The following is a 24418-nucleotide window of genomic DNA, read 5'->3' as shown; positions in this document are numbered from 1 at the left end:
TGCAACGGGGAGATCACCGCTGGATTGTGCCGGCAAATGAGCCCGGCACCATGGAGAAGTGCCGGGCTCGCGGAAAGCAGCCGGCAATGCCGCGGGGGGTGGGGGTGGTGGAGGAGGCCGGGGAAGGAGGTGCGGGCAGGCGGCCGCCGAAAAAGCGGTCGGCCGCACCTCCACCTTTATGCGCCCCACTAAGGCTGCAGTAAGGCCCTGGTCTCCGGATGTTAGTAGCGGCCGCCACGGAGGAGGTGGCGGCAACTGAATATGGGGGTCGGGCCGGCATCGGGGCGGAAATGGGGCACTGCGCACACCGATGACGTCATCGGTGCCGGCGCAGCGCTACCGGCTACCGCCACCATTACCGCCGAGCTCAATATCAGCGCAACCTCCTCTACTGGCGCAGAGGCCCTCTTTGGGCCTTAACTGGGCGCAAAGCCCACTGAATTTCTAGGCCAGAGAGTTAATTAATAGGCTTTTATTAGCAAAGAACAGAGCATGCCTCTCATGGTTGCCTGGTATCCAAAAGGGCAGGGGGCTGCAGAGCAGTCACCTTTATACCCAGGCATGTGGGTGGAGCCAGGGGCGGAGTCAGCTGAGGCATGCATAGGCACAACAGTGTGCAACAACAACAACAACAATAACAAACAGTGGTTTACCACACCAATCAAAGCTAAAACTGGATATTCCCTGAACAGAGCCAATGAATATTTTGTTTGTGTTTCTGGGCATAGTCCACATCGTCTTTGCAAACATTACATATGTTCTCTGTTTATTAGTGATTTTGTTTTCTTGCCAATTTTCTCCCTCCTCCTAAGGACATTGACTCCTTGCTCAGGTAAGAGCTCCAAGGTACCAGGCACCCTCTATAGTCCTTGACCCAAGTGGCCTTTTTCATGTGAGTATAGACAGCAGGCAATAGGCTACTCATTGTGGGAGCATTACAGCAGAGCTGGATCCTGTCCTGTTCAAATGTCCATGCCCACGTGCTGCCAGCAATTGAGAGCGATAACCATGAATGATTTTCTCCTCCCTCGCCCAAGATCATTTCAGCCAAATGTAGCAATTCTAGCAAATCCCCGGCTGAATATAGCTAAGCAGGAGCCTGCTGGTCTGTATGGTTCAGTCAAGTAATAAGTTTTTATAAAAAATAATTTGAACATTAAAAGTCAACCCTGCAAACAAAAACTTTTGTCTCTGGAAAGTAACTACAGTTGGAAACTCAATAAATCTTGATAAAGGATCATCAATTATAGGCGAGAGATTGTAGAAATCAGCTATTTGTCTTATCCTGCTGCCCTAAGCAGATGTTAAAATAAAGTCTGCTTTCTTTTTGCACATGGGGATGGTAGCATAGTGCTTATGTTACAGAGGCCGGGACTAATAATCCGGAGACGGCTGTGGAATTTAAATTCAGTTAAATATATAAATCTGGAATAAAATATATAAATCTGGAATAAAAAGCTATCAGTAATGGTGACCATGAACTAATGTGCTTTAGGGAAGGAAATCTGCTGTCCTCAGCTGTAACAAACCACAACAAGAAACAATAATAATAAAACCAGATGGCATCGATCTCGGCACCAGCTTCGGACATGACACAGCCCCAGTCGACCCTGCAAAGTCCTCCTCACTAACAAACATCTTGGCCTTGTGCCAAAATTGGGAGAGCTGCCCCAGAGACTAGTCAACTAGGCCAATTACCGCCCCATCAGCCTACTCTGAATCATCAGCAAAGTGATGGAAGGTGTCATCGACAGTGCTATCAAGCGACACTTACTTGCCAATAATCTGCTCGCTGATGCTCAGTTTGGGTTCGGCTTGGACCACTTGGCTCCCAACCTCATTACAGCCTTGGTCCAAACATGAACAAAAAAGCTGAATTCCAGAGGTGAGGTGAGAGTGACTGCCCGTGACAGCTAGGCAGTATTTGACCCAGTGTGGTATCAGGGAACCCTAGCAAAATTGAAGTCAATGGAAATCAGGGGAAAGACTCTCCACTGACTGGAGTCATACCAAGCACAAAGGAATGTGTTTGGAGGCCAATCATCTCAGCCCAGGGCATCGCTGCAGGAGTTCCTCAGGGCAATCTTCAGCTGCTTCATCAATGACTTTCCCCTCATCATAAGGTCAGAAGTGAGGATGTTTGCTGATGATTGCACAGTGTTCAGTTCCATTTGCTGCTCCTCAGATAATGAAGCAGTCTATGCCCACAAGCAGCAAGACCTGGATGATATTCAGGCTTCGGCTGATAAGTGGCAAGTAACATTCATACCAGGCAATGACTATCTCTAACAAGAGTGTGTCTAACCACCGCCCATGACATTCAACAGCAATACCATTGCCGAATCCCCAAATATCAACAGCCTGGGGGTCACCATTGACCAGAAATATAATTGGACCAACCACATAAATACTGTGGCTACAACAGCAGGTCAGAGGCTGGGTATTCTGCGGCGAGTGCCTCACCTCCCGACTCTCCACTTACCTGGATGAGTGCAGCTCCAACAGTCAAGAAGCTCGACACCATCCAGGGCAAAATAGCCCGCTTGATTGGCACCCCATCCACCACCATAAACATTCACTTCTTCCACCATTGGCACAGCTTGACTGCAGTGTGTACCATCTACAAGATGCACTGCAGCAACTCGCCAAGGCTTCTTCGACAGCACCTCCCAAACCCGGGACCTCTACCACCTAGAAGCAAGCAGCAAGCACATGGGATCACCACCACCTCCAAGTCACACACCATCCTGACTTGGAAATATACCGGTTCCTTCATCGTCGCTGGGTCAAATTTCCCAGAACTCCCTACCTAACAGCACTGTGGGAGTACCTTCACCACACGGACTGCAGCAGTTCCAGAAGGCGGCTCACCACCACCTTCTCAAACGCAATTAGTGATGGGCAATAAATTCTGGTGTTGCCAGCCATGCCCACATCCCAGGAATGAATAAAAAATATGCTGTCCTCCCCTTTTTTTTGGCCAGTATTTAATTTTTAAGCATTTCTTGGAGACTTTTACGTTGTAATTTCAGAAAGTTAAATCCAGGTAAAAATGAATATTGCATTTTAGGAGTAGAACATTCATTTTTAAAATTTATAATTGCACATTTGTTTGGGTCTATTGTTTACCAACTTTCAAATTTAAGTTTGTTAGTTATACTGAAAAAACTTAAAATATACTAGATCTCTCATCGCTTTGTTCACAGTGAGTCAGAGAATGTGCTGGTTTATTAGGTCAGAGTGGTGTTCCTAAGAATGGTCTGATACTTTTAAGGTTACAAAGCTTAATTGCTGTTCATCCCGAGGTCAGTTACAGGTTGGTGTGAGAATTTTGCAGATTTACTTCTGATTGCAGGTCAAAAGACTGCCTTTTTAAAAAAAAAATGTTAGCACTTTGAACTGTGACAATATTAAAGATGCCCAAAATAGGTTTAAAAAATTCAAAATACAGTAATAGACATGTCACATGTGTAATGGAAGATTCAAAATCATCTCATTCAGTTAGGTGCACTCTTAAGAACATAAGAAATAGGAGCAGGAGTAGGCCATTTGGCCCTTCGAGCCTGCTCTGCCATTCAATAAGATCATGGCTGATTTTCTACCTCCTCTCCACCTTCCCGCACTATCCCCATATCCCTTGATTCCCAAAAATTTATCGACCTCTGTCTTGAATATACTCACCGACTGAGCATCCACAGCTCTCTCTGGGGTTGAGAATTCCAAAGATTCACAACCCTTTGAGTGAAGAAATTTCTCATCTCAGTCCTAAATGGCCGACCCCTTATTCTGAGACTGTGGCCCCATGTTCTAGATTCATAGAAACATAGAAGATAGTAGTAGGAGTAGGCCATTCGGCCACTCGAGCCTGTTCCGCCATTTAATGAGATCATGGCTGGTCATCTAAATTCAGTACCCTGTCCCTGCTTTCTCCCCATATTCCTTGATCTGTTTAGCCTTAAGAAATATATCTAACTCCTTCTTGAATATATTTAATAAATTGGCCTCACCTGCCTTGTGTGGTAGAGAATTCCACAGGTTCACCACTCTCTGGGTGAAGAAATTCCTTCTCATCTCAGTCCTAAATGGCTTACCCCTTATCCTTAGACTGTGACCCCTGGTTCTGGACTCCCCTGCCATCGGGAACATCCTTCCTGCATCTAGTCTGTCTAGTCCTGTTAGAATTTTCTAAGTTTCAATGAGATCCCCTCTCATTCTTCTAAACTCTAACGAATATAAGCCTAATTGACCCAATCTCTCTTCATACGTCATTCCTGCATCCCAGGTCATTCCTGCCATCCCAGGTATCAGTCTGGTGAATCTTCGCTGCACTCTCTCCATGGCAAGAACATCCTTCCTCAGATAAGGTGACCAAAACTGCACACAATACTCAGGTGTGGTCTCACCAAGGCCCTGTACAACTGCAGCAAGACATCCTTGCTCCTGTACTCGAATCCTCTTGCTATGAAGGCCAACATACCATTTGCCTTCTTAACTGCCTGCTGCACCTGCATGCTTACCTTCAGCGACTGGTGCACAAGGACACCCAGGTCTCGTTGCACTTCCCCTTTTCCCAATCCTATTGCCGTTCAAATAATAACCTCTCTTCCTGTTTTTGCCACCTAGACACAGGGGAAACATTTTCTCAGCATTCACCCTGTCAAGCCCCTTAAGAATTTTATATGTTTAAATTAGATCACCTCTCATTCTTCTAAACTCTAGGGAATATAGGCCTAGTCTACTCGATCTCGCCTCATAGGACAATCCCCTCATCCCAGTGAACCTTCGTTGCACTCCCTCTAAGGCAAGTATGTCTTTCCTTAGGTAAGGAGACCAGAACTGTACCTCACCAATGCCCTGTATAATTGTAGTAAGACTTCTTTACTCTTATACTCTAATCGCTTTGTAACAAAAGCTAACATACCATTTGCTTTCCTAATTGCTTGTTGTACCTGCATGTTAACTCTCTGTGATTCTTGTACAAGGAAACCCAGGTCCCTCTGAATGCAAACATTTCCCAGTCTCTCAGCATTCAAAAAATATTCTGCTTTTTTGTTTTGCCTACCAAAGTGGATAACTTCACACTTCCCCACATTGTATTCCATTTGCCATGTTCTTGCCCACTCAGTCAACCTGCCTATATCTCTCTGCAGCCTCTTTGTGTCCTCCTCACAGCTTAATTTCCCACCTAACTTTGTATCAGCAGCAAACTTGGATACGTTACACTCAGTCCCTTCATCTAAGTCATCATTAATATAGCTGAGTCCCAAGCACTGATCCTTGCGGTACCCCGCTACTTACAGCCTGCTAACCCGAAAAAGTCCTGTTTATTTCCACTCTGTTTCCTGTCCATTAACCAATCCCCAATCCATGCTAATAGAATACCCCCAATCCCATGAGTCCTAATTTTGTGTAATAACCTCTTGTGTGGCACCTTATCAAATGCCTCCTGAAAATCCAAATACACCAGATCCACTGGTTCCCTCTTATCCATACTACTAGTTACATCTTCAAAAAAAGCTCAATTGCACATTGTTGCCAAAATGTTAGTCCTACTAATCTTCAATACAAATAAAAACATAAACTGCTGCTCTGCTTCTGGTGCTTTTGTTGAAGATAAAATATATATTTTTTTGTTTTCTCATCATTGAGGAGGTACAAGAGATTTATGCAACTCTTTTCATATCATGTACCATAACACTTCACAGTCAAGGAATTACTTATGAAGTGGAGTCACTGTTGTCATGTAGCCAAGCATGGCAGCTAGGTTCCACAACTAGCAATGAGATAAATGACCAGTTAATCTGTTTTTAATTATATTGGTTGGGAGATAAATGTTAGCCAGGACACTGGGAGAACTTTCCTTTGAATAGTGCCCTGGAATCTTTTACATTCTCATGAACAGGCAGACAGAATCGTGGTTAAATGCCTCATCCAAAGGCAGCACATGATCATACAGTACTCCCTCAGTGCTACCCTGAAATATTAGCCTAGATTATGTGCTCGAGTCCTGGAGTTGGAATTGAATCTATGATCTTCTGACTCAAAGGCAAGGGTACTACCATTGAGCCAAGCCAATATTTCAACATTTCAACATTTCAAATCCCTGATCTCAGGCGACTGAATGACGAGGGAAGCCATGAAAGAGCATGTAATCTTATTGAGGAATGCAAAATACAATGTGGGTTAGAAAAGGTTAACCTTGAGCACTATTTTAAGTTAAACCAAGGCTTTAGGACAAGAAAACAAATTGGTAAACGGCGAGTTCAGGACTGATGTTAGGGAGCACTTCTTCATGCAAAGTGTGATTAATACCTGGTATGATTTCCCATGTAGGTTAATGAAGGCACAAACTGTGGAATTATTCAACAAACAGTTAGATGCTGTGAATAATGTGGCCATAACTTTTATGGAAGGATAAGCTAGACAGGCTGAGTGGCCTCCCATATCTGTACGTTAAAGGTGCTATATAAATGCAAGTTGTTGTTATGCTCAATTTCCCTCCTCCTCTCCCGAGTGTGTTGACTCCTGGCTGGAGTAGAGTTCCACAAGCGCTGGTGACCTCCCAATCCCTTGCTCAAATGGCCATCATTCATGTGTAAGGCTTATTATTGAGTGCCAGCAGGCTAGTCGATCAAGGGCACCGGTGAGAAAAATCTTCTCCCCACTCTATGGCCACACTCTCACACTTTCAGTAGAGTGTTAGGTAATCATCAGGAGTGGCGATGCGAGCTAAATTTTCTTTCCTCTAAACCAGAGGGCTGAAGCCAATTGTAGGTCTCTGTTGCCTCTACGGTTCAGATCAGTTGACTTAGCAAGGACTAGGGAAAGAGTGTTCAATAAATAAAAGGGTCTTTGAATTGTTTTTTCCTTGCACGCAATAACTAAAAAAAAGCCTCCTCTTCAGGCCTTAGATATACTGAGGAGAAATGCAGTGGATGTTGTAGAATTCAGGAGGAAGAAGCCACCTGGTATATCAATCACATGAGCATCACATTTACCATTGCAATTCAATGGGGGAAAATAAATTATTTCAACAATCAAGACACAGAAATTTTGTTCATTTGTAGAAAAATGTAGTGATATCATCAGTAAGGTTTAATCAGTTTTGTTTAATTGCACAAAAAAAGGAACATGAACTGGCAAAAAAAATAAATGAACTTCCTTCCCCCCCCCTCCCCAAAATTACAAAAAAAGGTTCCATTCTGAACATAAAATTTATACACAGCAGAAATGTGTGCAACTACATACAAAGGTGAGTTTTATTAAGGTTTTCAAAATGCAAAGATTGCAAGTTTTTTGTGTAAAAAAAAAAAAACCCCCAAAAAAGAAACCAGAGCTGAAAATCAATATATTCTCTGCAGAGGTCGTGGGAATGTGTACACCATGTCAAAAGTACCACAGTAACCAAAACATTACATACACGACTCAATCTTTTTAAAATGAAAAAAATGGCATTTCAGTATATATTATAGGCAATACAAAACCAGAGATTCAAAGGAAAGAAATTATTAAAATTATCACTTTAGTAGCTGTTTCGCTGGTTTACCCAGTCTGAAATTCAAAACTTGAACAGTATACTGTTCCCCCTAAAATCTGGTAATACTGTATATTATATACAAAGGACAGATTGAAACTATTCCACTGTTTGACTCCAGTGTCTTTATATTAATTTACCAAACAGGTTGGAGTTCTCTCCACCCCCCCCCCCACCCCGTTCATAGGAGGATGTTTCCACCCCTAGTCATTACAAACTTTATTATTCTTTCTCCTTACGCACTTGTTTTACTCAGTCCGCATACTCAAGATTCTGTACAGTCTTGTGATCACAGTGAAGGAAGGACAAGAGATAGGCCTGTGATTCATAGTCGGAGGCATCATCAAATAGAGTTAGTTGCTGTTAAATAACATTCATTTTGCACAAAATGATTTTTCACACTCACTAGGAATTCACAGGGAAATATTAACAAGAAATTTCGGTTGTACCATTTCTTGCCTGCTTTTACAAAATGTAAACTCTCATGCAGTGATTACTGTTAGCTCACAGTCAGTCAGCAGATGAAACAAAAACCTATGCAGTGTATTATTCATTTAGATGACTGTATGCTGTTCAGGCTTAAACCCACATTAAAGCATGTAAGCTAGTGTTCACTTTGCACAAGTTAACAGGCAAGATTGCTCAGTTGATATGGGTAAATACGATGATGACCAGTGTAAAGAGGATGGGAATTTTCAGTTTCAACAGGAACACTCCTTTATCCGCTATTCATTTCAGCCAAGTCTCCATCTGTTTGTCTGCTCCATCTAAAGAGTTAAAGGCAAAGCCTGTTCTTCCCAATCTGCGGCCAAAATACTGAAAATATTGTCTTCACTTGTTAAGAAGACAGCTATTAATGTAGGCAATGTGTTGACATTGGCCCACAAATTTAATCAATAGTAAACAATCACTGGTAGAGGTGCAGTTACAACACCATTCTTCACAGGAGTTAGTGTAGAGGAATTCAGGAACTAATGTAACAAAAGTGAAAGGGAGCCAAGTAGTTTGGACAGGAAAAATGTTGAGTATTTTTGTTGGGACATTCTAGGATCTCGTATGTTTTTCTAGATCATCACAGCATCCGATCATGACAAAACTATATAGATGCAACTTTATAAATGCCATGATACAGCAAGTATCACATACATTAACAGAGATTTCTTAAAGAGCCATCAATAAAGCTGGTATCTACATTACTGCATTACAACAGATCTTTGTTTATATAATGCAGTCCAATGCATCTTTTGTACCCAAAAGCAATAGTGACTTATTGTCCCTCCATTTCCCCTCTCTGACCCCCTCACCCTACGTTAGCCTGGTCCAACAGCAATGAGTAGATAGTCATAAAAATAAACTGTCATTACTCATCCAAGAGCCTCATAATCACAAGCAAAAAAAAATCCTCATCACTTCATGAAGCACATTTTAGAACATTTTGCAGGAAATGGGGAAAAACCCCAAATATGCAACTCTGCTATAGTGTGCAACACAGAGAACCAATACTGCAGCCTGTGGAAAGATATTTTTATTATCTTAAAATGTAAGGCCTTGAAATCCCACTGTGCAAATATTAGTGCTGAATAATTAATGGATTTACATGAAATTCCTTTCCTATTTTAACAGTGTTAACCGGTTTAAAATAAATGGGTTAACATCTCCATTAAACACCGGGCAAAGAAATTTCATATAAATGCATACTTCAATATTCTCACAACATAATTTCAATGGTCAAACTTTTACAAATTTGGCTTTAAAATATAGCAAAAAAAAATTTGAAGCTGGATTGTAATATCTCATCATGGCACTCTGTAAATATCTGACATCAATTGTGTATCTGGAATAAGTATTTGTGTTTGGCACCTCAGCAATTCTGTCTGGAAAACAGCACTGTTCATTTTATATTCATGATGGCCACCAGAGGGAAGTCCTGAAGAGAACTCGTGCAAAGGGCTGAGTTAGTACAAGACTATAAAAGTGAAACTGTGGTGCATGCCTTACTGTTGCAAAATACACCTATTAACCAACAAGAGTAATACTATCTCAGCAAACTAACCAACCCACTTTTGTTTTCTTAAGAAAAGCAACACGTTTCTCTTGCTTGTTCACATTATTGCTATATCAAGTCATAAAAGATGGCAACTTAACCAGTGTTTCAGTTCCTCTCATCAAAAAAAAACATTATATACACATCAAAGTACTGCAGGGGAGACACAAAACACTGAAATGGTTCAGGTTTTACCACCATATGGATCAGAATCAATTTTCTGTGATTCATATAAAATGGATTAAAATATAAATAATATTAGATGGTAACACAGGCAAGTTGTATCACCAATTAATGAAAAGGAAATGTGCAAAATATCTGAATGCTGTTGCAATTTCCAGTTACGTAAATTGTAGATAAATACATTGTTTTTCTAGATGAACTAGCCTAGCACCACATGCACAAGAGATATTTCTGGTGTGTTTTAAGCCTAGGTAGGGTTATTATATTTTCCCAAACTACAAAGCTTAATTTTTTAAAAATAACTTCTGCAAATTAAGACTTACGTCATTCTAGATTTGTTTTTGTTAAACTATAGAAGGGACAGTCAATAGACGCTAGACAAGATTGAAGAGTAATTATGTAGAATTCCTTATTTGCTGTTTTGCCTTTGCTTGCACAAAGAAATTCTTCCATTACCTCTTTAGTCCGAACCTTACCGATCAAAAGGCGATGAAATGCAAATTAAATACCTATAGTGCCTCATAAACAACATTATCTATACAATATGCAAAAATGAGTTAGTGTACTGTGCACGGGAATTCCAGTTATTAAGCAGATTTAAGGGCTGCGTGCAGCTAGGCTGAGTGAACTTCTGCATTCTAAAGCTGCACAATGTCTCTGGTGCTGCGTGTACTGGCTGGGCCTATAGGTTTTCTCCGGGCTGATACTGAGGTTCTGTGGAAGTGAAGTAATCTTCTAGGAAGGACTGCAAATACTCGAAAGTCGGCCTCTCTTCTGGCTCCTTCTTCCAACACTGAATCATGAGATCATGAAGAGACTCAGGACATTCAGGCGGGCATGGCATTCGATAACCACGTTCCACCTGATCCAACACCTCCCGATTTACCATTCCTGCCAATCAAAACAAAGTGACACGACTGAGAGTTGACTAGCCAACCAACCTGCTTTTGTGAAATATTCTTTCTTAGAGGGGAGAACAATAGTTACACGAACTTGCATTTAACAAGACTCATACAGTGTTCTAGAATTGATTCAAAGCAGCCCTAAAGAACTGTTATACTACAACTCACCACCCCCCCGCCCGCGCCTCCCCGCACCCCTACCCCGTCCTTCAATACAGACTGCATTCAGCTTGAATCATAATGATTTATCTGAACTGACTGCAGTCTCCCAGGGTTTATACGTTGCAGTCTCCCAGGGTTTATACGTAATGACTGGCCAGATTCAGTTCAGTGCACGCTATTAAATAACCAGCCCGTCGGAGTGCTTAGTTTTTGTTACATGCATAAAATAAACAGACGATGTCCATCAGAGGTTTATGGCAAACTGATGTGAATCACCTGCTTCACTGCTCAGGCCACCTACAAGGGCAAGAAGTGAAGTTCAGATTCCAAACAATGAATGGAGAAGTAAGTTGGGACCACTTATAGTTAACCAGGTACATAAATTCAGCAGTACACTAATTGCCTGCTGTGCTCACCCAAATAACAGCGATTGCATTTGTAAACTTTGAGATGTCCTGAGAGGTGTTATAATGCAAAATTCTTTTTTCATAAATTGGAAATTCAGAAGTGCAAATTTGCAGCTGTAATATAAAAACCCTGCCGAATAAGTAACATTTGCATCAGCACCTGAACAATAACCATGCTCTTTCATTTATTCAATCTATTTAAACTTAAGATTTACTTTCAGTCAGCTGTGTAACAAAGCAACATTTCTTGAATGAAGTAGTTAGCAGGGAGCTTAGATATTGGCCTGTAATTTGCGGTCAGCGGCGAAGCAACGGCAATCGGCACTGACCTCGAAGAAAGCTGCCCACAAAGATCTCGCAATCTCTGTGACGAGAGCTTTAGCTTCCTCGATGTGAGATTGATTGTAGCTCTGTCAAAAGGGGAACTCTAGTGAAGAGCAGCAGTGATGTCATCAAGCTGTCTAAGCAGCCAATCATATTGAAGAATTCTCAGGCAGGAAATGAAAAGCACTGATTATCCGCACTTTTTAAAAATGTTACTGGGAGCGAAATAAAGATTGGGCATACACGTGGGGTTAAGGTAGCTAGTGTTTTTTTTATCATAATGGAGAAATTTGTCATTCCACAAATATAAATTTAGTTATCAGGGCCAGAACGATTGTTTAGCAGTCAATATGCTGTTAAAACCAGTTATACCTATTCCAACAATGTTTAACATTTAATGGGGTCTTTAACAGCGATGTTAGCGCAGAAAAGCTTAAGTTTTTGTCAGTTCCACTGGTTTCACGGATTGCTGGCTATGGAGTGGGGGTGGGGGGTGGGTGCAGCTTGTGGCGGAGCAGTGAATGACTGACCGCAACTTCAGGATTTCTGCGTTTAGATACGCAAGCGCTAAAACCTGAAGTTACAGTCAGTTTCAGAGGGGTAATGACAGCAAACGCTGACAGTTCACCATCATTACCCATGCCAATCCAAATACAGAGCTAACTGGAGTACAGACTGGGCACCAACAGAAGATATATATAAAGCACCAGCCATTATGGAGTATAGAGGAGCAGTGAGTGAGTCAATCGTGCTCTAATGTTGTACCTAAAAATGCTCTAATGGTTGAAATGCAGCCCAACCTTTCCACAACCATCTTATCTTATATATATATAAAAAGCGGAGGTTTGTCTGTTTGTCTGTCTGTCCGCTATACACTCAAAAGTTATAGAGCATGTTATATCAAAAGAAAGCTTATCATTAGGGGAGTCTAATAGGCATATTTACTTTTTGGTCAGACAAAAATTGTTCGGACACTATACAAAAAACATTCAAAAAAAGGACAAAATCCGCTCATTAGCGGTTGACCAATCCTACCGCTCATTAGCGTTGAGTGATGTGAACGTTGACCAATCCTACCGCTCATTAATGTTGAGTGACGTGATGGTTGACCAATCCTACGGGGTGGGCGGGGCCTAATCATTCAAACAGCCGTTAATGCGGGAGCGGGAGCTCAGCGGCGGCCATTAAACACCTGCCGGGCCTCAAGCTAAAAAAATGGTAATGGGGATTAAATGATATGTACTATAGATTTCCAGCAAAAAAAAAGTTGGTTTTAAAAGGAAAAAAAATCCATTTGCAAAGGGGACTCGGGCTTCCCCCCCTCGGTGGTGGATGAGCTGCCTGCAGGCCTCAGGCCTCGAAGCCTCGGCCTCTCTTCGCCAGCCACGCCCGAGCTAGGCACCGCCCGTCCCGCTGGGCCCGATTCCAAACCAGCGGCCCGCGATCCCCGCCATCTTGGTAAAGGCTGGCGGGGCGGAGCCAGGCGTAGCCATCGCCGCCATCTTGGTAAAGGCTGGCGGGGCGGGAGACAGCGAGCGCGTGAATGTCGGTGGCTGCCCGGAGCAGGACCTGAGCTAAGGTGAGCTGGGCCGGACCTCACGCGCTAGGCCGCGCACGGGCCGGCCCTGAGGTGCTGATCCGCACACGGGGGCTTCAGGTCACCGTGTCCGGGCTCTGAGGAAAGGGAGAGAGAGAGGGGGAGGGAGGGAGAGAGAGGAAATCAGGGCGAGGTAGGGAGAGGAGAGACGGGGGAAGGGAGAGGAGAGGGGGGGAGGGAGAGGGAGAGGAGAGGGGAGGGAGAGAGAGGAAATCAGGGCGAGGTAGGGAGAGGAGAGACGGGGGAAGGGAGAGGAGAGGGGGGGAGGGAGAGGGAGAGGAGAGGGGAGGGAGGGAGAGAGAGTAAAGCAGGGAGAAACAGCGGGAGGGTGAGGGAGGGAAAGAGGGGGTGGGAGAGGGACGGAGAGCTCGCCTTCTTCCTTCCTTCGCAGGGGTCCATCGGGCCAGGCCTGAGGTGCTCCTTCCCCCCCTCTCTCTCCAGGCTAATCCCGAACTAAACCAGCAGTCTCTCTCTCTCTCTTCCCCCCCCCCGTCTCTCTCTCCCACCCCCCCAGTCTCTCTCTCTCCCCCCCAGTCTCTCTCTCTCTCTCTCTCCCCCCCAGTCTCTCTCTCTCTCTCTCTCTCCCCCCCAGTCTCTCTCTCTCTCCCCCTCAGTCTCTCTCTCTCTCTCTCTCTCCCCCCCCAGTCTCTCTCTCTCCCCCCCAGTCTCTCTCTCTTCCCCTCTCTCTCTCTCCTTCCCGCACAGACAGACAAACTCTTTTATATATATAAAAATTATTTCTACTTTTTTCATAACATCATGCCCTCAAAAAACCCTCGGCACCGCCGGGCACTCCAGCTAGTTTTAGATAAAACAAAGGTATCACAAACTGTGACATAATGTACATATTTGAAGAACCTGAGAGTTCTTTACTCACGTCACCGACTGTACAACTAGGCTAAACCTCCCACCCCCTCACTTTCCTAAAGATTTTTTTGTAAAACACATTCTTGAGTCACAAGAATATTTGCAAATTAAAAATGCATGTGAAAAGGCTGCTAGGTGGGAGAGGTCAGACTCTGGTCTCAGAGTATGAGCACTTTGGGTGTGACCTGAGAGTGACTGCTGTTGGGAAACATCTTGGCCTGAATCATGCCATCTATGACCAGCATTTGTCATCACCTGTACAGCATTAACAAGTGGGTGGCACACACAGGTATTACCTTTAAAGGCTGACATTTTAAAATGAAGCTGCTGCTTCTTCAGATTTATTGCCCGTAAACATATGTGGCACCATGAAATATGTGTTGAAGTCAGCAGCAAGCAGTAAAAATGGAATGGAATTGAAAGTGTAAGGGGACAAAAATGACTTCTTAGAATTAAAAATTAGAAGAAACTATAACTTCTTAGAATTAAAATTAGTGGAAAATAAGTTTGTCTCCTATCCTTGTTTAGGAATGTAGAACCCTGATAAGACAGGAACTGTAAAACTAATAAGCTGGTCTTTTGTCCTTGCTTAAGATAAGGCAGGACATACAGATTCTCAAAGCATGATGTAAGCACCTCCTGTCCAGAGCAGGAACAGATAAATTAGCCCACGAATGCTGTAAAGATGGGTTTCTGTGAACCATTCAGCAACCTCCCTGATAAGGGGCATCGAATGGACACAGCCCTTTGCCTATTCTGTAGACCAATCAATGATTGTAGAAGGAGGGTGCACGCCTCAAGTTAGGGTATAATTGCTGTACGTATTTGATACTCGGTGGAAGAATCCTTTCTTTGGGATGAGACAGATTTTCCCCATGAATGTGCATGAATAAAGATCATGAAACTTATCCAAGGTGTCCGTCTGGTGAATTCGTGGTTGCTATAGGGCAAGTGTCGACCCCTTATCTCAGGGGGTCCGCTTGAGAGGAGGGAAGACTTCTCTTTTACCCCAATAAAAGCCACTGACTGTATGATGTCAAAATACATATTTTGCAGAAATTAATTTGAAGCAACTGTTCTCTAGTCTACGTGCAGTTGACATGACAGCCAAATCAGAATATTGCAGAGCAGTGGCTTTGCCCATAAATCATTAATATTCAACAAATGCAAAATCTGAAATTAAAAAATGTAAACTATTCAAACAGTTAGCTATGCCAACTACGTGCTGAATGTGACACGGCTGCTGGCAGGTGGGGGTGTTGTGAATCATGATGCTTAAGTCATCATGACTGTGCAGGGCAGGCTCGATATATTAGCTGGTCTTTTCCTGTCCATCATTTTCGTACGTTCGTAGGTAAACTTTTTTTTTTTTTAAACCAATAGTTTTCCCCTCAGTAATATTCCTTCCTCGTTTTCTCTCCTGAAGGCATTGGCACATTGTTGGAGTATGGCTGCGTGGATGAAGACTTGGTCTCCAGTACCATGCCCAAGTTGCCATTATTCGCTGATCTGGATATGCAATCGTGGAGGGACCATCAGAGTGGAGACCGCTCCACTTCACACCCAGAATCCACACAAATGCACTCCAGCAAGGGGTCACCCATATAGCAATCAGGACCGATATATTTAAGCTGGAGATAGACAGATTTTTGAAAAGTAAGGGAGTCAAGGGTTATGGGGAGCGGGCAGGGAAGTGGAGTTGAGGCCAAGATCAGATCAGCCGTGATCTTATTGAATGGCGGAGCAGGCTCGAGGGGCCAAATGACCTACTCCTGCTCCTACGTCTTATGTTCTTATGACTGGGAACTCGGGCTGATTTTTCTTTTCCTGAGCTCGGGGACTCAGATTCTAATTGCCGCTCCCTGATTGCCATATCGAGCAAATATCGCCAACCATTTGCCATTACCATAGGGGTCAATTACAATGGCGCCGCTTATAACGCAATAAGCGTGGCGACTATTTCCGGCAGTTCAATGTGTGCTTACCCTGCACTTAACAATTTAAAAAGCTGTGCTCATTTCAAGCAAAGTCAGGTCTTCAAGCAGTTTCAATCAGCTGTTCGCAACCTTGTTAAAGTGCGATTACCTTCGTGCTGAGATTCTGGGTGCAACTGCTAACAATTAGGAGAGACAGTTGCTAAGTGAGATTTCCGGGTTTTAAAAAAAATATATAATTTGGGTACTTACCTTTTTGGTTTTACCGTCCACCGCGTATAGCAGGCAAATCGCGTCAACACCAACACGCCAACTATAAGCGGTGGAGACTATATAAGTATCATAAATATTGTATTCAGGAGAACTTGCTGCTTTCAGGACTACTGTTTAATATGCAAATAACAAGTAGCCCATTTTGTAATTTGGGATTTACCTGGATATGGCACTCTGCCCTTTGTAGCTAGTTCAGTCATTAGAATTCCAAATGACCACACGTCTGATTTTATGGTAAAACGCCCATATAGTGCAGCTTCAGGAGCTGTCCATTTGATAGGGAATTTGGCACCTGTATCAAATAAAGACAAGTGAATAGAGAAAATTATTGGGCACACGCATGTATTTTTGATGATATTTAACATCCACCTGAAACACCAGAACAAGCAGATGGGGCTTTGGTTTAACATCTAATCCAAAGGGTGGCACCTCTGACAAATCAGCACTCCTCACTATTACACTGGAGTATTAGCCTTAGTCATGGAGTGAGCCTTTGGCACAGCACTAGCATTCCCACCTCTGGGCCAGAAGATGTGGGGTTCAAACCCCACCCTGGACAATCCCAGCAGAGTAGAGTCAGAGCTCTGGCTTTGGATTCTGGGTTGACATCCAGCAAGGATACTTGCATCCGGTGGCTGGCCCCCCTCATGATATGGGTTGTGGGGGCCCATAAAACCCTCCCAGCCATATAGGACTAACCACCCTATCGGCTGGTATAAAGATTGTCACGACCACGGAAGGAGCGTTAACGCAGCCAGTCAGACTGTTAATTAGCCTGTGAATCCTTCCCCAAAGGGAACAGTGAGAAGACATGTGCTCAAGCATGGGATTAGGGCTTGAACCCACAATATTCCATGCTGCAGCCCCCCGACCTGGTAAACTGGTCCTAGAAACCAGGTAACTCAGTCCTATTTGCACTATATTTCTTTTTTGCCGATTTGCCCTGTTTGAGCACCTACAGGGTTAACTGCTGATATGTAGCAAGAGTGAGAAATGCAACTACATATTTAAAAAGGTGAGGCCATTTTGGAGTCTGTCATTTTCTGTTTAAATTTACTGGTTGGATATACAGATTTTGTATTAAGAAATCAGGGTGACAGACCAATGTCCAAAGTGCACTACATCACCAAGGTTGAGGAGAAGAAAATATTCTACAATGCACTGCCCAGACTCTCAATCTATATTATTGATATAAATTATTGATTTTCCTTAATGAAAACCAGCAATTTTTTTGGATTATGTTGTTTCACACAATACTATTTCATTTATGCAGCAATCACTACAATCTGCTATTTTTTTTGAAAGAGATTAGTTGGGCTAATATGAAATACAGTTGCAGAATCCACAAGATTTTTAATAATTCATTTCATGATACACAGGGAAATCTTGATAAGATCATATCATTGGAACAAGATGAAATTGTGCCTGAAAGCAATGTGTGATTTTATCAGTTTGGTCCTGCTGTAGCCTTGAGGCGAATGGGAATAAAAATTCAGCTTTTTCATCTGGCATATTAACCAACCTGATCCGATTAAGTACAGTGCAGTCAAAAATGGTAGTACAGTAGAAGGAACTGAAGAATAAGGCAAGAGAAAGAAAACAATATGGGACACGACTGGTTTATGCCCTTTTATCTCTGAGGTCAGAGTTTGAATCTAGTCCAGACTGGTGGAGTGAGTGAAAGTTTCCTATTTCCACACTTCTACACGAGATTACTTTATAGTCTCAGTCAAGTTCTTCGTGAATTTGGGGGGGTCCAAAGGCAAACTGCCGATTACTAGCAATAAATTGGGAATCTCCGTCAGAGAGGCAGGTGTGAGCAATGAAACATTCACATTGATTTTATTTGAGGATGATTTTATGAGGCTGGGAGCCAAGATCAATGAAACGTCATGCTTTATTATAAAATCCTGGACCCAAGTGCGATGTCAATGCTTGTGAGGTTCTTAAGAATATTTTTTAAAACTCAGGACAGGGAATATGACTGTTACAAAACATGAATCTCAAACCCTACATCAATCACGCTGCATACATCCATAATCTTCTGAAACTATGAACTATGATGGAGAAAAAAAATCTTTTAAGTATTTGATTCTGACAGGATATTTCAGATACACCAACAATTGCAGTCAGTTTTATCGTTTTTTTAAATCATCCAGCACTAACCTTGCCGGGCTGTGTATTCATTGTCTTCAATCAATCGAGCCAGGCCAAAGTCGGCAACCTTACACACGAGGCTTTCACCCACGAGAATGTTAGCTGCTCGTAAGTCTCTGTGAACATAATTCATCCTTTCTACATAGGCCATGCCAGCTGAGATCTGTAAAATCAGAAGGAATACAGCATTGAATTCAACGCATGAAAATGGAGGAGAATCGAATTTTGTTTCCATCCTGGTGTCATGTCCAATGTTGTAGAAATGTGGCATCTGCTGTAGTGTTCTGAAACATGTAAACCCAAATGTCCCTCCCTCACTGGGGACATGGACAAAGATATGAGAAATCTGATGCAAAACGGACTCTCTGGCCTAGAAATTCACTTTGGGGCGGCCAGCTCGCTCGCGCCCAAAAGTTAGCGCTGGGCGGGGAGCCATTAGCGATCGTCAGATATTCAGTGTTAGCGCCCCAAATCGGAACCGGGCGCTATACCAGGGTGTGCCCGCCTCCGCTTGGGGCGCTGACACTGAATTTCAACGCTCTTGGCACCACTGCGCCAGCTGCTGCGGAGCGGCAGGCTGCGGTACTGCAGGCCTCCTCCTTCTCTTAAGGGGGAGCTGCCTGCAACGGGGAGATCGCCGCTGGAGAGTGCCGGCAAATGAGCCCGGCACCACGGAGAAGTGCCGGGTTCACGGAAAGCAGCCGGCAATGCCGCGGGGGGGGGGCGGGGGAGGAGGCCGGGGAAGGAGGTGCGGGCAGGCGGCCGCCGAAAAAGCGGCCGGCCACACCTTCACCTTTAAAGCGCCCCACTAAGGCTACAGCACGGCCCCGTTTTTTGGTCGCTGTTTGCGGCCGCTTCGGAGGAGGCGGCCGCTAATAAATATGGGGATCGGGCCGGTTTCGGGGCGGAACCGGGGCGCTGCGCACACCGATGACGTCATCGGTGCCGGCGCAGCGCTAACGGCTACCGCCGCCAATACCGCTGCGCTGAATATCAGTGCAAACTCATTTTTGGCGCAGAAGCCCTCTTTAGGCGGTAACTGGCCGCAAAGCTGGCAGCGCCTTAATGAATTTCTAGGCCTCTGTGTCTATGTGCAAAAAGAAAAATTGCTAACAAAGTTTGGGGGCCAAGAATTTATAACAAGTTTGTAAACACTTTACATGCAGCTCACGGTATAAAGCTTTACAAATAATAATTTCAATATGTATCTAATTGCCCTGTATATCTCCCATTTAGACAACCATTCATGGACAGCAACAAGACAAATAGAGCAACTAACAAGTAATTAAGAACATAACATAAGAACATAAGAAGTAGGAGCAGGAGTAGGCCATACGGCCCCTCGGGCCTGCTCCGCCATTCAATAGGATCATGGCTGATCCGAACTTAGACTCACGTCCACTTCCCTGCCCTCTCCCCATAACCCCTTATTCCCTTATCAGCTAGGAAACTGTCTATCTCCATTTTAAATTTATTTAATGTCGCAGCTTCCACAGCTCTCTGAGGTAGCAAATTCCATAGATTTACTACCCTCTGAGTGAAGAGTTTCTCCTCATCTCAGTTTTGAAAGGGCAGCCCCTTATTCTAAGATTATGCCCCCTAGTTCTAGTCTCACCCATCAGTGGAAACATCCTCACCGCATCCTCCCGATTAAGCCCCCTCACAATCTTATATGTTTCGATAAGGTCGCCTCTCATTCTTCTGAATTCCAATGAGTAGAGGCCCAACCTACTCAACCTTTCCTCATACGTCAAACCCCTCATCTCCGGAATCAACCGAGTGAACCTTCTCTGAACTGCCTCGAGAACAAGTATATCTTTTCTTAAATATGGAAACCAAAACTGTACGCAGTATTCCAGGTGTGGCCTCACCAGTACCCTGTATAACTGCAGCAAGACTTCCCTGCTTTTATACTCCATCCCCCTTGCAATAAAAGCCAAGATTCCATTGGCCTTCCTGATCACCTGCTGTACCTGCATACTAACCTTCTGTGTTTCATGCACCAGGACCCCCAGATCCCTTTGTACTGTAGCACTTTGCAGTTTCTCTCCATTTAGATAATAACTTGCTCTTTGATTTTTTCTGCCAAAGTGCATAACCTCACACTTTCCAACATTATATTCCATCTGCCAAAATTTTGCCCACTCACTTAGCCTGTCTATGTCCTTTTGCAGGTTTTTTATGTCCTCCTCACTCACTGCTTTCCCTCCCATCTTTGTATCGTCAGCAAACTTGGACACGTTGCACTCGGTCCCTTCCTCCAAATCGTTAATATAGATTGTAAAGAGTTGGGGTCCCAGCACTGACCCCTGCGGAACACCACTAGTTACTGATTGCCAACCCGAGAATGAACCATTTATCCCAACTCTCTGTTTTCTGTTAGATAGCCAATCTTCCACCCATGCCAGTATATTGCCCCTAATCCCGTGATTTTTTATCTTGTGCAGTAATCTTTTGTGTGGCACCTTGTCAAATGCCTTTTGGAAGTCCAAATACACCACATCCACTAGTTCCCCTTTATCCACCCTGTTTGTTACGTCCTCAAAGAATTTGAGCAAATTTGCCAAACATGACTTCCCCTTCGTAAAACCATGCTGACTCTGTCCGATTAAATTATGCTTATCCAAATGTCCTGTTACTGCTTCCTTAATAATGGAGTCCAACATTTTACCAACCACAGATGTTAGGCTAACTGGTCTATAGTTTCCAGCCTTTTGTCTGCCTCCCTTTTTAAATAAGGGCGTTACATTAGCAGTTTTCCAATCTGCTGGGACCTTTCCTGAATCCAGGGAGTTTTGGAAAATTACCACCAATGCATCCACAATCCCTACCGCTACTTCTCTCAAGACCCTAGGATGTAAGCCATCAGGTCCAGGGGATTTATCCGCCTTTAGTCCCATTATCTTACTGAGTACCATCTCCTTAGTGATTTTAATCGTGTTTAGCTCCTCCCCCCCTATAGCCCCCTGTTTGTCCAGTGTTGGGATATTTTTAGTGTAAAGACTGATACAAAATATTTGTTCAGCGTTTTTGCCATCTCCATGTTCCCCACCACTAATTTCCCGGTCTCGTCCTCTAAGGGACCAACATTCACTTTAGCCACCCGTTTTCTTTTTATATAACTGTAGTAACTCTTGCTATCTGTTTTTATATTTTTTGCTAGTTTACTTCCATAATCTATCTTCCCTTTCTTAATTAATCTTTTAGTTATTCTTTGCTGGCTTTTAAATGCTTCCCAATCTTCTATCCTCCCACTAGATTTGGCTACTTTATATGCCCTTGTTTTCAGTTGGATACTATCCTTTATTACTTTACTTAGCCACGGATGGCTGTCTTTTCTTTTATGCCCCTTTTCCCTCACTGGAATGTATTTTTCTTGAAAGTTGTGAAATATCTCCTTGAATGTACACCACTGCTCATGTACCGTCTTACACTTTAATCTATTTTCCCAGTCCACTTTAGTCAACTCTGCTGCAATACCTTCATAGTCTCCTTTATTTAAGCTTAGTACGCTGGTTTGGGATCCAACTCTCTCACCCTCCAACTGAATTTGGAATTCAACCATGTTATGGTCACTCATTCCAAGGGGATCCTTTACTAGGACATTTTTTATTAATCCTGTCTCATTACACAGGACCAGATCTAAGATTGCCTGCCCCCTGGTTGGTTCAGTTACATACTGCTCAAGGAACCCGTCCCTAATGCACTCTTTGAACTCTTCCTCAAGGCTGCCCTGCCCAATTTGATTTGTCCAGTCAATATGAAAGTTAAAATCCCCCATGATTATAGCTGTTCCCTTATTACAAGCCCCAACTATTTCCTGATTTATACTCCGACCAACAGAGTTGCAACTGTTAGGAGGACTATAAACTATGCCCACTAGTGACTTTTTCCCCTTATTATTCCTTATCTCCACCCAAACTGTTTCACTATCCTAATCCTTTGACCCAATATCATTTCTCACTATTGCAGTGATTCCATCCTTTATTAACATAGCCACCCCACCTCCCTTTCCTTCCTGTCTGTCCTTCCTAATTGTCAATTACCCCTGGATGTTTAGTTCCCAGTCATGGTCACCTTGCAGCCATGTTTCTGTAATGGCCACCAGATCATACTCATGTGTAGTTATTTGTACCGTCAACTCGTCTATTTTGTTACGAATGCTGCGTGCATTCAGATAAAGAACTTTTAAATATGTTTTGTGACAATTTATTCCTGCTTCTACCCCCTTTTAAGGTGGGAGGAGGAAGAAAAGACATTCTCATAAGAACATAAGAACATAAGAAATAAGAGCAGGAGTAGGCCAATCGGCCCCTCGAGCCTGCTCCGCCATTCAATAAGATCATGGCTGATCTGATCCTAACCGCCAATCTACTATCACAGAACCATCTCCTGAATCTAACAGAATTAGACACACGAAATAGGAGCAGGATCAGGCTACACGGCCCCTGGGCCCGCTCCGCTACCCACAGGGCCATGACCGATCCGAACCTAGACTCATGTCCAAATTCCTGCCCGCTCCCCGTAACCCTTAATTCCCTTTACTTCTAGGAAACTGTCTATTTCTGTTTTAAATTTATGTAATGATGTAGCTTCTACAGCTTTTTGGGGCAGCATATTCCATGGACCTACCACCCTCTGAGTGAAGTAGTTCCTCCTCATCTCAGTTTTGAAAGAGCAGCCCCTTATTCCAAGACTATGCCCCCTAGTTCTAGTTTCACCCATCATCGGGAACATCCTCCCCGCTTCCACCCGATCCAACCCCTTCACAATCTTATATGTTTCAATAAGATCGCCTCTTATTCTTCTGAACTCCAATGAGTAGAGTCCCAATCTACTCAACCTCTCCTCATATGTCCATCCCCTCATCCCCGGGATTAACCGAGTGAATCTTCTTTGTACTGACTCGAGAGCAAGTATGTCCTTTCTTAAGTATGGACACCAAAACTGTACGCAGTATTCCAGGTGCGGTCTCACCAATACCTTGTACAACTGAAGCAATACCTCCCTATTTTTATATTCTATCCCCCTAGCAATGAAAGCCAACATTCCATTGGCCTTCTTAATCACTTGCTGCACCTGCATACTAACCTTTTGAGTTTCGTGCACCAGGACCCCCAGATCCCTTTGTACTTCAGTACTTTCCAGTTTCTTGCCATTAAGATAATAACTTGCTCTACGATTTTTCCTGCCAAAGTGCATAACCTCACACTTTCCAGTATTGTATTCCATCTGCCAAATCTCTGCCCACTTACGTAGCCTGTCTATGTCCCCTTGCAGGTTTTTTATGTCCTCCTCACTCACTACTTTCCCTCCCATCTTAGTATCATCTGCAAACTTTGATATGTTACACTCGGTCCCCTCCTCCAAATCGTTAATATAGATTGTAAAGAGTTGGGGACCCAGCACTGACCCCTGCGGAACACCACTTGTTACTGATTGCCAGTCTGAGAATGAACCATTTATCCCAACTCTCTGCCTTCTGTTAGATAGCCAATCCTCTATCCATGCCAGAATATTACCCCCAATCCCGTGATTTTTTATCTTAAGCAATAATCTTTTGTGTGGCACCTTGTCAAATGCCTTTTGGAAGTCTAAATACACTACGTCCACTGGTTCCCCTTTATCCACCCTATATGTTACTTCCTCAAAGAACTCCAGCAAATTTGTCAAACATGACTTCCCCTTCATAAAACCATGCTGACTTTGTCCTATTAAATTATGATTATCCAAATGTCCTGTTACTGTCTCCTTAATAATGGACTCCAAAATTTTACCTACCACAGATGTTAGGCTAACCGGTCTATAGTTTCCAGCCTTCTGTCTACTGCCCTTTTTAAATAAGGGTGTGACATTAGCAGTTTTCCAGTCTGCCGGGACCTTTGCTGAGTCCAGGGAGCTTTGGAAAATTATTACCAATGCATCCACAATCCCTACCGCCACTTCCCTCAAGACCCTAGGATGTAAGCCATCAGGTCCAGGTGATTTATCCGCCTTGAGTCCCATTATTTTACCGAGTACCACTTCCTTAGTG

General features: G+C 43.5%; 1 protein-coding gene across 3 annotated transcripts in view; it reads right to left on the bottom strand.

The window, feature by feature from the left end:
- Window positions 1-7089: 7089 nt before the first annotated feature.
- LOC147108778 (proto-oncogene tyrosine-protein kinase Src-like) overlaps window positions 7090-24418 on the bottom strand; it is a 215279-nt gene continuing 197950 nt past the window's right edge. For all 3 annotated transcript variants that reach the window (XM_086005604.1, XM_086005605.1, XM_086005606.1), the window contains 3 exons: window positions 18394-18547; window positions 16388-16519; window positions 7090-10652 (listed from right to left, as the gene is read on the bottom strand). In XM_086005604.1, the coding sequence (XP_085861730.1) occupies window positions 10444-10652; window positions 16388-16519; window positions 18394-18547 (495 nt within the window). In that variant the 3' untranslated portion in view covers window positions 7090-10443. The remainder of the gene's footprint in view (window positions 10653-16387; window positions 16520-18393; window positions 18548-24418) is intronic.

The sequence above is a fragment of the Somniosus microcephalus genome, chromosome 13 (genome assembly GCF_052327205.1).
Source record: "Somniosus microcephalus isolate GS21.2 chromosome 13, FLI_Smic_1.0, whole genome shotgun sequence".
Classification (NCBI taxonomy): domain Eukaryota; kingdom Metazoa; phylum Chordata; class Chondrichthyes; order Squaliformes; family Somniosidae; genus Somniosus; species Somniosus microcephalus.
Note: the sequence above shows the minus strand (reverse complement) of the source record. Positions and strands in the feature narration are given on the sequence as shown.